At 50.3% G+C, this 13016-nt stretch overlaps 2 protein-coding genes across 2 annotated transcripts in view; both read right to left on the bottom strand.

The window, feature by feature from the left end:
• Positions 1-2789, bottom strand: part of WDR46 (WD repeat domain 46) — a 19311-nt gene extending 16522 nt beyond the window's left edge. The window contains exons 1-2 of the mRNA XM_049653199.1: positions 2782-2789; positions 2026-2109 (exon numbers count right to left, since the gene is read on the bottom strand). Of these exons, the coding sequence (XP_049509156.1) occupies positions 2026-2109; positions 2782-2789 (92 nt within the window). The remainder of the gene's footprint in view (positions 1-2025; positions 2110-2781) is intronic.
• Positions 2790-2884: 95 nt separating this feature from the next.
• Positions 2885-12934, bottom strand: TAPBP (TAP binding protein). Its single transcript, XM_049653457.1, is given in 8 exon segments — positions 2885-3090; positions 3092-3138; positions 3297-3386; positions 3499-3840; positions 4235-4633; positions 11922-12182; positions 12410-12580; positions 12720-12934. Coding segments are annotated over 8 exon segments (1377 nt in total). The 5' UTR covers positions 12757-12934; the 3' UTR covers positions 2885-3060.
• Positions 12935-13016: the final 82 nt, after the last annotated feature.

The following is a 13016-nucleotide window of genomic DNA, read 5'->3' as shown; positions in this document are numbered from 1 at the left end:
TCGGGGAGGAGAGGGACGCGGGTGGGTGCCTAGGTAACCGTATGGAGGTCCTGGGGGGGGCAACATAGGAGTGGAATATGGGGGGCCCTGGTGCATTTGGGGGATGAGGGGGTACGGGAACGGGCAGGGTCACAGGGTGTTCTGGCTCTGACCTGCTCGGGAATGGTGGGAGCAGCGCGGGTCCCGGGCCGCTGTTCCCGTCGGTCTCCAGTCCCCAAACGAGTCCCTGGACCGAGTCCCCTCCTCGGCTTTTCCGCACCCCCGTTACCCCCCCGCCAGGCTCCCGGGCCCTCCCGCCCTTTCCGCTCCCCCCCACGTCCGCCCGCTCCGACAGCAGGAGCCAAAAAGGGAAGGAAGTGAGGACAGGAGCCAGGGTTGCGGACTAGGGGAGCCCTGGATGCCCAGCGGCCAGAACCCAGGAGCCCGGGTCCCCAGCTCCGCTGTGCTCGGGACCCCCTACTCGGGGATCCTGGAGCCCTCTTCGCCCCACACTTAATTGGAATGGATGCCGGTCTCCAGCTCCCGAGGGAGGACAGGGGCCGAATTTGACATTCCCCTCCCCACTACACAACGCCGAGGCTAAAACAACCGTGGGAAGCGCTTTAGGTGGAGAGGGATCGGTTACTCCACCCCACGGGGTTACACTCCCCACCCACACCCACGCGTGTAGCGGACCGGAATCCACTCCGCGTTTTCCGAAGTGCGCTGGGTTCCGGCCCTCTCGCAAGGGGGCGGAGCAGGAAGTCGACACATCCGGTTCCAGATTCGACACTCCCGGGTTTCCGGCGCTCGGCGCTGGTATCTGCGCTCCCTTCTGCCCACCCCCAGTGCACTTTGCTAGAGGGCGTCCTCCCCGCCTTGGGTGGCGCCCGACCCCGAACTGTTCCGGAGGATCGGGTGTCGCCAAAACGTTTGAGAGGTCGGGGTGATTGGCAGGAACCAGAAGTGACTGTAAGAGTCTGTGCTTGCAGAGGGGACCCGTGGGGTGGAAGGAGACACGGTGTTGGGAGCACCAGAGCATAACTTTATTCCAGCGGCCTGGCCGACTGTCCTGCCCCTCGGACGTCCCTAGGCCAAGCCGCCGCTTCCTTCGTCCAGTAATTACCTGATCCAACACTTGCTGTTCAATACTTAGGATGTAAAAAAGACTAATTTCTTCTGATGAGCGCCCTCCAGTGGGCGCCCGGCCCTGTGCCGCAGCGGGGACACAGCAGTGGACAGACAGGCACGTCCTTGCCTTTGAGGAGCCGACGGTCCGGAAAGGGAGACAGGCATTTAACAACGACTCGTACAATCACTTAAATACAACTGATGAACCGCACAGGAGGAACACGCAGCGGTCTGAGGGAATAGCGAGGCTGTCCTGGAGCCCAGAGAGGGCGAGGGCGGAACAGACAAAGGGAACAGACCAGGGAAGGTGGGAGCCGTTGGAAAAGGAATAGCCATCGGTGTGGTGAACATTGAGGGGAGGGCTGGAGGGCACAGGTGGGGTTGAAGAGGCAAGCAGTGGCTCCAACGTGGGAGATGCACAGGCCAGGACAAGAACGGATTTAGCTTCTAGAGCACTGGTTCCCCAAATGTGACGCCTGTCCCAGTGGTCCTGGAGACTGTTTCAGTGGGTTTATGAAATTAAGGCTATTCATAACAATACTAAGATGTTACCTGCCTTTTTCATTCTCATTCTCTAAAAACAATGTACTGTGGAGTTTTCCAGCAGCTGAGTATTGACCTCATCGTCCTCACAGCTAATGGAATGCGTGCTTATGTGTTCTTGTGTTAAATTTTTCTGTTTTAAGTTCTAGTATCATTAATATCTAGTTTATAACCCACATAAGCAAAGGTTCTTTAGAGTTCCTGACCGTTTTTAAGTGGTTCGGAGATTAAAAACAACAACAAAAATCGAGAACCACTGCCTTAGAGCTCTAAGAAGGGAAATGCTATAGATTTGTGTCCTTTAAAAAAAGCATTCCAGCCGCTCCTTGGAAAGAGAGGGGTTGGAGGGAGCATGAGCAGATGATGGTGTACTGTTTGGTGGAGCTAGTACAGTAGCTCAAACCAGAGATGACGGCGGCTTCCCCAGGATGGTGGTGAGTGTTCTCACTGGGCTTTCTGGAAGAGAAATAAAAAGGAGGTGAGGAATGCCGGGTTTTAGGAAGTGACGTGAAATGCTCATGATCAGTCCAGAGATAAATGCACCATCATGGGCACAGAGGGTGGCAGAAGAATGGGGCTCACAGTTTCAGGGGGTTTTCTGCCTGGCAGATACTGCCAAGGGCTTTTGCTTAATCCTCCCAACAGCCTTCAGAGGCTCTGCTGTCTATACAGTAGCCACCATCCACATGTGTCTCGTGAACATTTGAAATGTGCCTAGTCTGAAAGAGTATTATTAAAATTAATTTTAGGGGCACCTGGGTGGCTCAGTCAGTTAAGCATCTGACTTTGGCTCAGGTCATGATCTCGTGGTTCGTGAGTTCGAGCCCCATGTTGGGCTCTGTGCTGGCAGCTCAGAGCCTGGAGCCTGCTTTGGATTCTGTGTCTCCCTTCTCTCTCTCTACCCAACCCCCAACTTGTACGTGTGCACATGCTCTCTCTCTCTCTCAAAATTAATCGCTTAAAAAATTAATTTTACCGGGTTTTTTTTTTGATGTTTTTTGTTTTTTGTTTTTTTTTGCTTTTCTTTAAGTAGGCTTCATGCCCAGTGTGCAGACCAATGCAGGACTTGAACTCAAAGCCTTGAGATCAAGACCTGAGCTGAGATCAAGAGTCAGCCGCTTAACTGACCGAACCATCCAGGTGCACCTCTTCTTACCTTTTTGATGTGGCTGCTAGATTATTTAAATGTACATATGTGGCTTGTATCATATTTCTGTTGGACAGTGCTGCCTAATTTTTTTTTTTTTTTTACCCTCACACCCAAGGAAACTGAGGTGTTGGTTAAGTGGAATATTCAAAGTAGCAGGAGTTAACCCAGGTGTGTGTGAATTCCAAGTTCAGGTTCTGCCCACCATGCCAGTGGAAGCCAGAGCCTTCCTCTACCAGTGAGGAGTTGCAGGGAGGGTCTCAAATGAAAAGGGAAAGAAAAGAAGAGGAGAGCTATTACCTTCTCCTTTGAATCCTTCGAAGTACACATGTAGGCAGCTGTGGAGAGAGATTGAGAAGGGATGGGATGGGGGAGTGAGGGATGGGATGGGATGGGGGAGATGAGATTGAGAGGGATAGGTATCAGGCTTCTGGGAGTAGGCAGGGACTGTCATGGTCACAGTGGGGGTCAGGGTCTAGGTGGCACTCACACTCACCAGCCCAGCCCAGTGCTTTGATGAGCCCGAGGAGGAGAAAGGCAGACAGGAAGAGGCCTACACCATCCTCCAGGGTGGGCCCAGACAGACCTGGCAGGTGGAAGGGAGAAAAGTGAACCCCTTAGTATCTTCCCAGGGCGCCCGCCCCCTCCCCTGCCCCCCCTCCCCGCCCCAGTCACTCCATCCTCCTCCTGGCTCTTACCTGCCACCTCCAGGGTGACCTCTGCGCTGCGCCCCAAGGCCGGCAGAGTGGGGTGGTGGACACGACAGGCATAGCGTGCCCCATGATGCTCGGCAGTTATGGGGACCGGCTGCAGGTGCGCAGAGAGGCTGACGGTGCCGTCTGAGTGGTGGAGCAGGGCAGAGAGCCACTTCTGCCCCTCAGCCTTCTGAAAGCTGCCCTCTGGGCCACCCCGGAGCTCCCACTCCACTTCCAGACCCTCAGAGGGATAGAAGTGGGACACGAGGCATTGCAACTGGGGGGGTGCCTCCCCCCGGGTAGCCCATACAAGAGGTGCCGGTGTCAGGGATACTTTGGGTGGCTCTGGGGAGAAAACATGAAAGGAGCATGGGGGGAATCAATCCACATTGTCCTCCCTTGGAGACCCTCAGTTTGCCCCATGGCTTCCCCCAAACTGGGTTTGAGTTTTTCTCTCCTAGGATGGGGAACCCGCTGTCTCCCCACTGATGCTTCAGAGGGATTCCCACGCTAAAACCCTCAATCCCAGGGACGCCTCTTCCTCAGATTTGGGAACCTTTATCCCAGTCACTCAGATTCCCAGGGACTTCCACCATTGCCCTTCTGAAGCCCAGGGACCCCAATCTACCTCCCATCACTCACCCAGCACCCTCTTCTCCCCTATCCCTCTTCCATCATGATGTCCCCATAATGCCAGTGCCCATCCTTTACCCGTGGGAACCCCTGGACCCCAACTCACTCTGTACAGCAAGCTCCAGAGCGACCTGCCCTTGTAGGTATGGCAGGTGTACAGTGGCCAGATAGGTGCCCTCCTGGAAGGGCTTCACTGCAGGCAGCCAGAGGGTCCCATTTCCAGTCCACGGACCCCACGGCTCATCATCATCCCAAGCAGCAAATGCCACTGCCCCCTCTTGGGCAGGTGGCATTTGCTCACTCAGCCCAGGCGTTGCAGCCAGGAGTAGGTGCCCTTTGCCCAGGTGCTGGCGTCGCCACTCCAGCCCAAAGGGAGGGGGACCTGGGGCCAGAGATGTAGCGGCCTCAGAGGCGGGGGGCATGTAGGCAAACTTCAAGTCCAGCAGAGCATCTTGTCCCAGTCGGATCCGAGGGGTGGGGGTGTGGGTGAGGACAGTCAGCACAGCTGGGGAAGATGGGGAGAGGAGGGAGGGGAAAGGGCATGAGGGAGAGAAAAAGAAAGGGAAAAACAGACAAATAGAGTTATAGGGAAGATACAACTAGAATTCACCCAGCCCTCAGAGAACACCTCCTTTTCTGATTCCATCTTCTAGTCCTCCCTGCAAATCCCCTTTGTTCTGGGACTGGGTGGGACCCAAAGTAGCTGAGAGTGAGCAGATACAGCTAGAGATGAATAGGGGCAGGGAGTGGGGACAGTCCTTGAAGGCCGGGCTGAGCACACAGCCCACTCAGTGGGCTCTGAGAGCACTTCTGACACAGCCTGAACCAGCCCAGTCCCCATGCACCACCCTTCAAGAGCCTTAGGCTTTAAAGAGCTTTTGAGGCCTTAAAGCCTTAAAGCTCGCTCTTGTCACTGGTGAAGACTGTGAAGACTCAGGGATGTCAATCCTATGGTGCTGTACAGAGTACTTTTTGACTGCTATTTATATGGTCCTGTAGACCAGTTGTTTCACTTTTCCGTGGCTTAGCTGAATCTCCTAAGTGGGAATAATGATGATGATCACAGTGCCTATCTTACGGGGTCGTAGTGAAGGTTAAATCATATAATGCCTCTTGCTACCCAGCATTATTCATTTCCTGATTCTGGATAACAAAGGCACCTATATGTGAAAGGCACTTAGAACGGTACCCAGAATACAGTAAGCCTACCAAAGTGTTTGCTGTGGTTACACTCGACCATCAGCTAGACCAACTGAACGTGCCCCAACTCGACAGCATCTCTCCCCATCAACATTCTCTCCCCCTGCTCCAATGCCCATTCTCTCTGCCTTGATGAATGATCACCACCAGCCCCGCACCCCCCCACTCCCCATGCTAAAGGGCTTGGAGTCACTAAGACTCCATCCTCTCTAATGCTTTCATTCAACTAATATTTATTGAGTACCTGTGATGTTCAAGGCAGAGGACTGAGCAGTGACAGGCAGTCCCTGCCTTCAGATTTCTTACAGTCTAGTAAGGGAGACAGATGAGCAAATTGCCAAACAATAACGTACTGTGTACTATCCCAACCAGGCCCTAATTCTGTCTTCCAAACAGACCTCACCTGTTTCCAACTCAAGTTCTCACCAACATACATTTGGACAATTACAACCTCCTCTCGGGCCTTCCTATCCTTGGTCCCTCTCTTCTTCGATTCATCATCCACACTGGAGCCACACAGTGTCGCTACAATTCTGATCCAGTCACTTGCCTGTTTAAAAAACCCAGCTGCCTAGGAAGCCAGCAACTGAAGGCACAGGCTGAAGCTAAATGGCCCAGGCTCCATTCCTGGCCTAGCTTCTTACAAGCTGTTCTTGGACAAGTTACCAAAGTGCTCTGTCTCAGATTTCTTCATCTCTGACATGGAGATGATATCAGTGCCTAGTTCCTATGGCTGTTGAGAGGAATAAATGGGATCATGTCTATAAAATGCTTAGAATAAGACCTGGCCATAGAAAATGCTCAGTGAATGTCAGGTGTTACTATTTTCATTACTGTTGTCGTCATCATCACCACGGACTTGCTGGGTATCTCGAAGAAATCACTTAATCTATATTTTTCTCATTAGTCCAGTGATCTGATCCTTGCCTACTTTTGTAAGAATTAAGTTAAAAAAAGCCTGGCTTTTGGGACAATGGCACACACACTTCTGATGGTTCACTATCACTTATAAAGCCCAGATCTCAGGGTACTTGATAATCCACCTGCCAACCTATCTGTCCAGACTTCTCTTGCACCCTAAGGACTGGCTCCAGAGAATCCCTTTCTTGTGACTAGTGGAAATTCTAATCAGGCCGCCTGGGTGGCTCAGTTGATTAAGCGTCTGACTTCGGCTCAGGTCGTGATCTCACAACTCGTGAGTTCGAGCCCCGCGTCGGGCTCTGTGCTGACAGCTCAGAGCCTGAGCCCGTTTCAGATTCTGTGTCTCCCTCTTTCTCTGTCCCTCCCCCACCTCTCAAAAATAAACATTTTTTAAAAAATTTTTAAAAAAGAAAGAAACTCTAATCATTGGGCCATTCTTTGCTATGGTCATAGGTTCCTTCGGTTTATAATGTCCTTCCCCATTTTCTCCCAAACATCTAAATACTTCATGTCCCACAGGGTCAGGTCCACTGCTACCTCCTCCCAGGATGTTTGGGTCCTTCCCATAAAAGTCCTCTTTCTTCTCTTGTGATCATGCACTTTTTAATCCTAGTTTCTGAGTACTACAAGGTTAAACTTCTCTCAATGTTATGGGAGTTTTTGTTGAATAAATTTAAAAAAAACTAGGTAATTCACTTAGTTTATTAAAATCCAAAACAGACTCTTGAATTGTCAAAAACCCATACGATTTTAATAAACAAAATCTGAAGGTTTTACAGGTTAACCCTGAAGCTAACAGTGCTCTTTAATATGGGTTGATGGAGGGGCACCTGGGTGGCTCAGTTGGTTGAGTGTCCGACTCTTGGTTTGGGCTCAGGTCATGATCTCATGGTTTGGGGGTTCAAGCCCCACATCGGGCTCTGCACTGGCAGTGCGGAGCCTGTTGAGGATTCCTTCTCTCCCTCTCTGCCCCTCCCCCGCTCTCTCTCACTAAATAAATAAATAAACTTTAAAATGGGTTGATGGAGCAATTTTAGACCTGCATCCTACAAACTGGACTCTGAAAAATACAAATGGAAATTTGTACCTGTTTTTATGGCTTGTATTACATAGGTTTTTGCTTTGCTGTTAATAAAGTGAATGGTAACAACTATTATAAAGTATTACAGAAAAAAATTTAAATCCAAACCTAATCAAGTGACACGATGAAGAAACACTTGGCCAAATACAGAATGTAGGAAATTCTACAGAACAAGTGACAAACCAGTACCATTTGGGGGGCTGGGGGGAGCAATTATAGAATAAAAGAGACAAGAGACAAAACTGTTGTGGACTGAATGCCTGTGATACGCACCCCACCCCACCCCCCAAGTTCATTGTTGAAGCCTTCCTGGCCAGTGTGACTAAACTGTTGACTCTTAAACAACACAAGTTTGAACTGTGAGGGTCCACTTATATGCAGGGTTTTGGGGTTTTTTTTACAGTACAATACTATAAATGTATTTTCTTTATGATTTTCTTTTTTTTTTTTTAATGTTTATTCATTTTTAAGAGAGAGAGAGACAGAGCACAAGCAGGGGAGGGGCAGAGAGAGTGGGAGACACAGAATCCGAAGCAGGCTCCAGGCTCCCAAGTCATCAGCACAGAGCCCAGCACGGGGCTGGAACCCACAAACCGCGAGATCATGACCTGAGTCGAAGTCGGACGCTTAACCGACTGAGCCACCCAGGCGCCCCTATGATTAATTTTCTTAATAATATTTTCTTTTCTTTAGCTTACTGTAAGTATACAGCATGTAATACATATAACAAAACGTGTTAATCATTGTTTACATTATCAGTAAGATTTCCAGTCAACAGTAAGCTATGAATGGTTAAGTTTTGGGAAAGTCAAGTACACAGAGATTTTCGACTGCTGGGGGCAGGGTCAGCGCCTATAGCCACCCCCCACCCCCAATACACACAGTTGTTCAGACTAAGCTGTATTTGGAGATAGGGGCTGTGAAGAGGTGATAATGGTTAAATGGGATCATTAACATAGGGCCCTAACCTGATATGCTGGTGTCCTTTTAAGAAAAGGAAGCAACACCAAAGCTCACTTTCTCTCCTCCATGAGGACACAACCAGAAGTGGCCATCTGCAACCACAAGGAGAGAGCTCTCATCAGACACCAACCCTGCGAACACCTTAATCTTAGACTTGATCTCAGACTTCTAGCCTCCAGAACTGTGGGAAAATAAATATTAAGACATCTATTCTGTGATATTTTGTTAAAGCAACCCAAGTAGATGCAACAACCAAATATGATATATAGAACAGTTTTTGACCCTGATTCAAGCAAACCAGCTGTAAAATAACATCACTGAGACAACTGGGAAAATTTTAATATGGGCTAGGAATTAACTGATATTAAGGAATTATTGTGTGGTTTGTTTATGACAATGTTTCTTTTTTTAAGTTTATTTATTTTGAGAGACAGAGTGCGAGCAGCAGAGGAACAGAGGGAGATGGAGAGACAGAATCCCAAGCAGGCTCTGAGCTGTCGGCGCAGAGACCTATGTGGGGCTCGGTCTCACGAACAGTGAGATCATGACCTGAGCCTAGATCAAGATTCAGAAGCTTAACCAACTGAGCCACCCAGGTACCCCAATGGTTTTCTGAATTTTTTTTTTAATGTTTATTTATTTTTGAGACAGAGAGAGACAGAGCATGAATGGGGGAGGGTCAGAGAGAGAGGGAGACACAGAATCTGAAGCAGGCTCCGGGCTCTGAGCTGTCAGCACAGAGCCCGACACGGGGCTCGAACACACAGACTGTGAGATCATGACCCGAGCTGAAGTCGGATGTTCAACCGACTGAGCCATTCAGGTGCCCCTGTAAATTTTTGTTAAGTCCTTATTTGATAAAGATGCTTACTGAAGTAACTAGGAGTAAAATCATATGATGCCTGGTATATATATACTTTAAAACACCAAAAAAAGAAAATAGGTGGGGGGAGGATTGGTGGAACAACGATATCTACACAGATGGGTGATGGGCCTATGGGGGTTCATTATACCACTCTCTCTACTTTTATAGGTCTTTGAAATTTCCCATAACAATTGTTTTTTTGTTTTTTTTTTTAATTTCTTTTTTAACGTTTATTTATTTTTTTTGAGAGAGAGAGACAGAGCATGAACAGGGGAGGGGCAGAGAGAGAGGGAGACACAGAATATGAACAGGCTCCAGGCTCTGAGCTGTCAGCACAGAGCCCGACGCCGGGCTCGAACTCACCGACCGTGAGATCATGACCTGAGCCGAAGTCGGACGCTTAACCGACCAAGCCACCCAGGCGCCCCACAATTGTTTTTTAAAAAAATGAGAATTAAATACCATACACACAAACTGTGTTAGGACAGTGTATTTGTCAACAAACATTTTGAAGTATTTGATAAGAAATACTGTCTAAATGTGTATTAGCAAAATTACCAATGATCTGTGACACTAGAAAGATTCATTTTAAATTTTACGTTAAAACAACTTTCATTTTCTTAAATCCCTAATCAAGCAGAAATGCTTGAAAAGGAAGACTGAGCACAGCAACTAGTTTTTACCCCCAGGGGTCTGTGAGAAGCAGAAAATTGTCCCTCCTGGGCGCTCTCATGGCTCCCTATCCGTACTACTCTAATGGCCCAAATTGCTTTCTACTCTACATTACAATTACCCATGACAAACCTGCTGAGAACCTTCTAGAGAGCAGAATCTACATCTGATCACCTTTTTTTTGTTGTTTTCCAGAGAGAGAGAGGAGAGAGAGAGCGAGCACACACAAGTGGAAGGGGTAGAGAGAGGGAGACAGACAGGGTCCTGCGGAGCCTGACCCAGGGCTCAAACTCAGGAATCCTGAGATAATGACCTGAGTGGAAATCAAGAGTCAACAGCTTAACTGAGTGAGCCACCCAGGTGCCCCCTGATCGTGTTCCTGACTCTTAAGAATGTCCAGGGCTACCCCAAGATTCTGACTTAATTCTCCTGGAGTGGTAGGATTCAGTGTATTTTATTATTTTTTTAAGTTTATTTATTTTGAGAGAGTGAGTGAGCTCTGGTACATGAATGAGGGAGGGGCAGAGAGAGAGAGAGAGAGAGAGAGAGAGAGAGAGAGAGAAAATCCCCTCCTCGGGGCCAGAACTCACCAACCATGAGATCATGACCTGAGCCTAAAGCAAGAGGCTAACACAACCGACCGAGCCACCTAGGCGCCCCTATATTCAGAATATTTTAGAAACTTCCAACAGGACTCTTACTTGCAGCCTGGACTGAGAACCACTGGGCCCTAACTTATCCTTGGTGCTAATAAATACTGAACCAGTGAATACATTAACAAAGTGATATGATAGTCACAACAACAGAAAGGCAGATAGGAAACAGCATCCACATTTTACAGTTGGAAAAACAGACTCAGAGAAAAAGTATGTTGTCACCCCCACCTCAGTGAAGCCAGAGCCCTGGGAAATACTCCTTGCCACTGGAGAGAGCTACTATCCCCACAAGGAGCAGTTTGCCTCTGCCCCTGCCTAGGGTGGGTCCTGGGAGCTAAGAACAGAAGTGTAGGCAGAGGTGATTAGGCAGTTGCTGAGTCCCTTTCCCTGGTCCTGTAGGTGATTCACTCTCAGGGAGGAGGGTAGCAGGAAAACGGTCCTGGGGAAGGGAAGGGAGGGTACAGCCCTCAGCTGGGGTTTATCTGCTGGTTGGGCTGTGTCATTTACAAACAATGGCACAAGGGAAGCCTGGCTGGCTCAGTCCAAAGAGTATATGGCTTTTGATCTCAGGGTCTTGAGTTCGAGCCCCAGGCTGAGCGTAGAGATTACTTAACATACATACATACATAAAATTTAAATCAACTTTAAACTTTAAAAAAAAGTCGCACAAGATTGAGGGAAGCCAATGACTACTCATATCCTACCCACCTTCTGCTGCGAGAAGGGTGAGCTCCTAGATACCCAGTTGATTGTTTTTATCTGCCCACTTCCTTCTCATGCCTCCTCTCTGGCAAAGTGCCAGACCCCTGGGCGTCAAAACCGCGTTGCACCATGCACAGAAATGGGTCTTTGCAGTGGAAACCATGAGGTCTCCTGCCCTGTCTCTTCCTCCAAGTCCACCATTTGGTGACCACAGAATCCGCGCATCCTCACGAACTAAAGGAAAGGGGCAGTCAGAAAATGTCAACGCTCTAGAGCGCAAGAGCCTTTGTTTTGCTAAGTGCAGAAGTTCCGGATGTGGGCACGGATGGGGCTTGAACCCTGGTTTTTAAAACAGAGTGAAACGCAAGATAAAGATCCAGGAGGAAAGGAGAAAAAAATTATCCTGCTTCTGAGCCCCTCCCAAACCCCATTCCCTTACAAGTTACTCAACGTCCAGTGTAGGGAAAGTCAGCCACTCTTCCCAAAGCTCTGCCCCTGGGAACTCCACGAAGCCCCACCCCCAAACCGCAGGTTGTGGGTGGTTGTTTTCAACTGGGCAGGAGATAGAAGAAGCTGTTAGCGGTAGATTGTCTAATCTTAGCCGAACCGCCTTGCTTTACAAGTAAGGAAACTAAGCCCCAATTAGTTCCAATTAAGTTCCACAGAGCGAGTCACAGGCAGATCTAGACCCTTAGAATCTACCCGTTCACTTCCACTTCCCCGTCCCAGCTACCTGTTACCATGGTGATGAGATTAGGTTCCGGCTGAGGCTCGGACTCTGGTTTTAGGAAGCTGGAGAGACTTAAGATCGGGCTGGACACGCTGACCATGAGCCAAGTCCCATCCAGGGCCCGAGGGCAGCTCTGCTCCGGGGTCAAGCCACTGGCCCAATTCGCCGAGGCAGGGAGCGGGAGGTAGCGGCTCATCTCGCAGTGTGGCGCAGGGGCGTCCGAGGGGTACCGCCTGAAGGCAGCCTGCAGGGCTCCCGCGGGGTCTGTGAGCGCGGACAAGGGAGTTGCTGCTGTAGTCACCACCAGGAACGCGACGGGGAGGGCAGCGTCCAGGGAATTCCAAATGCACAAACTACCCAGTAGTGAGAGATTTGCAGGTAATCCAGGCTCATTTTACAAGGGGAAACTGAGGCCTGAGGTCACAGTGCGACCTAAAGAGGAGGGGGTTTCGGTGGAAGTGGGAGTTGAGGGCGAGTCCGGGATGACTCACCGCGCACTTTGAGGTAGAGCTCGGGTTCCAGGTCCGGCCGGGGAGGTAGTCTCCCTGGGCCCTGGCGCAGCAGCAGTGCGGCGGGTTTCTTGGTCAGGCGGCCCCCGCCCGCGTCCTCCACCATCCAGCACTCTATCACCGCGGGTCCCGCCGAGACGGCGGTCACCAAGCCTGGAGGAGAGGGGCGCGAGTGAGGGAGCGGTGCAGAGGTCAGGCGACCCTCGTCCCGCACCCCCAGCATCTGGCGCGTGGTGGGTCACCTCCCTCCGCCTCTTCCCTGTTCTTGGGCAGAGTCTCGGGGTTCGCTCACCCAAAGCCACGGAGAGGAGCAGAGACAGGGGCTTCATGGCGCAGCGATCTGCTCAGCTCTGAAACCTCCACTTCTCCCTTTCACTTTCATTTTCCTTGAAAGGCCGGCTGGAGAGTCGCCGGAAATCCCCTCTGGTTGGGTGAGGCCACGTGGGAGGCAGGTGCTTTCCGCACAGGCCAGGCACAGATCCCGGAACACTTATCTCCAGTTCTGATCTGGGGACCTCAGCCCCGCCCCGCCCCGCCCCTCCCTCTTGGACCACACAGCACCACCCACTTCCAGAAACCCTCCCCAACC

This window comes from Panthera uncia, assembly GCF_023721935.1.
Source record: "Panthera uncia isolate 11264 chromosome B2 unlocalized genomic scaffold, Puncia_PCG_1.0 HiC_scaffold_24, whole genome shotgun sequence".
Taxonomy (NCBI): Eukaryota; Metazoa; Chordata; class Mammalia; order Carnivora; family Felidae; genus Panthera; species Panthera uncia.
This window is presented reverse-complemented; position numbering and strand designations above follow the sequence as displayed.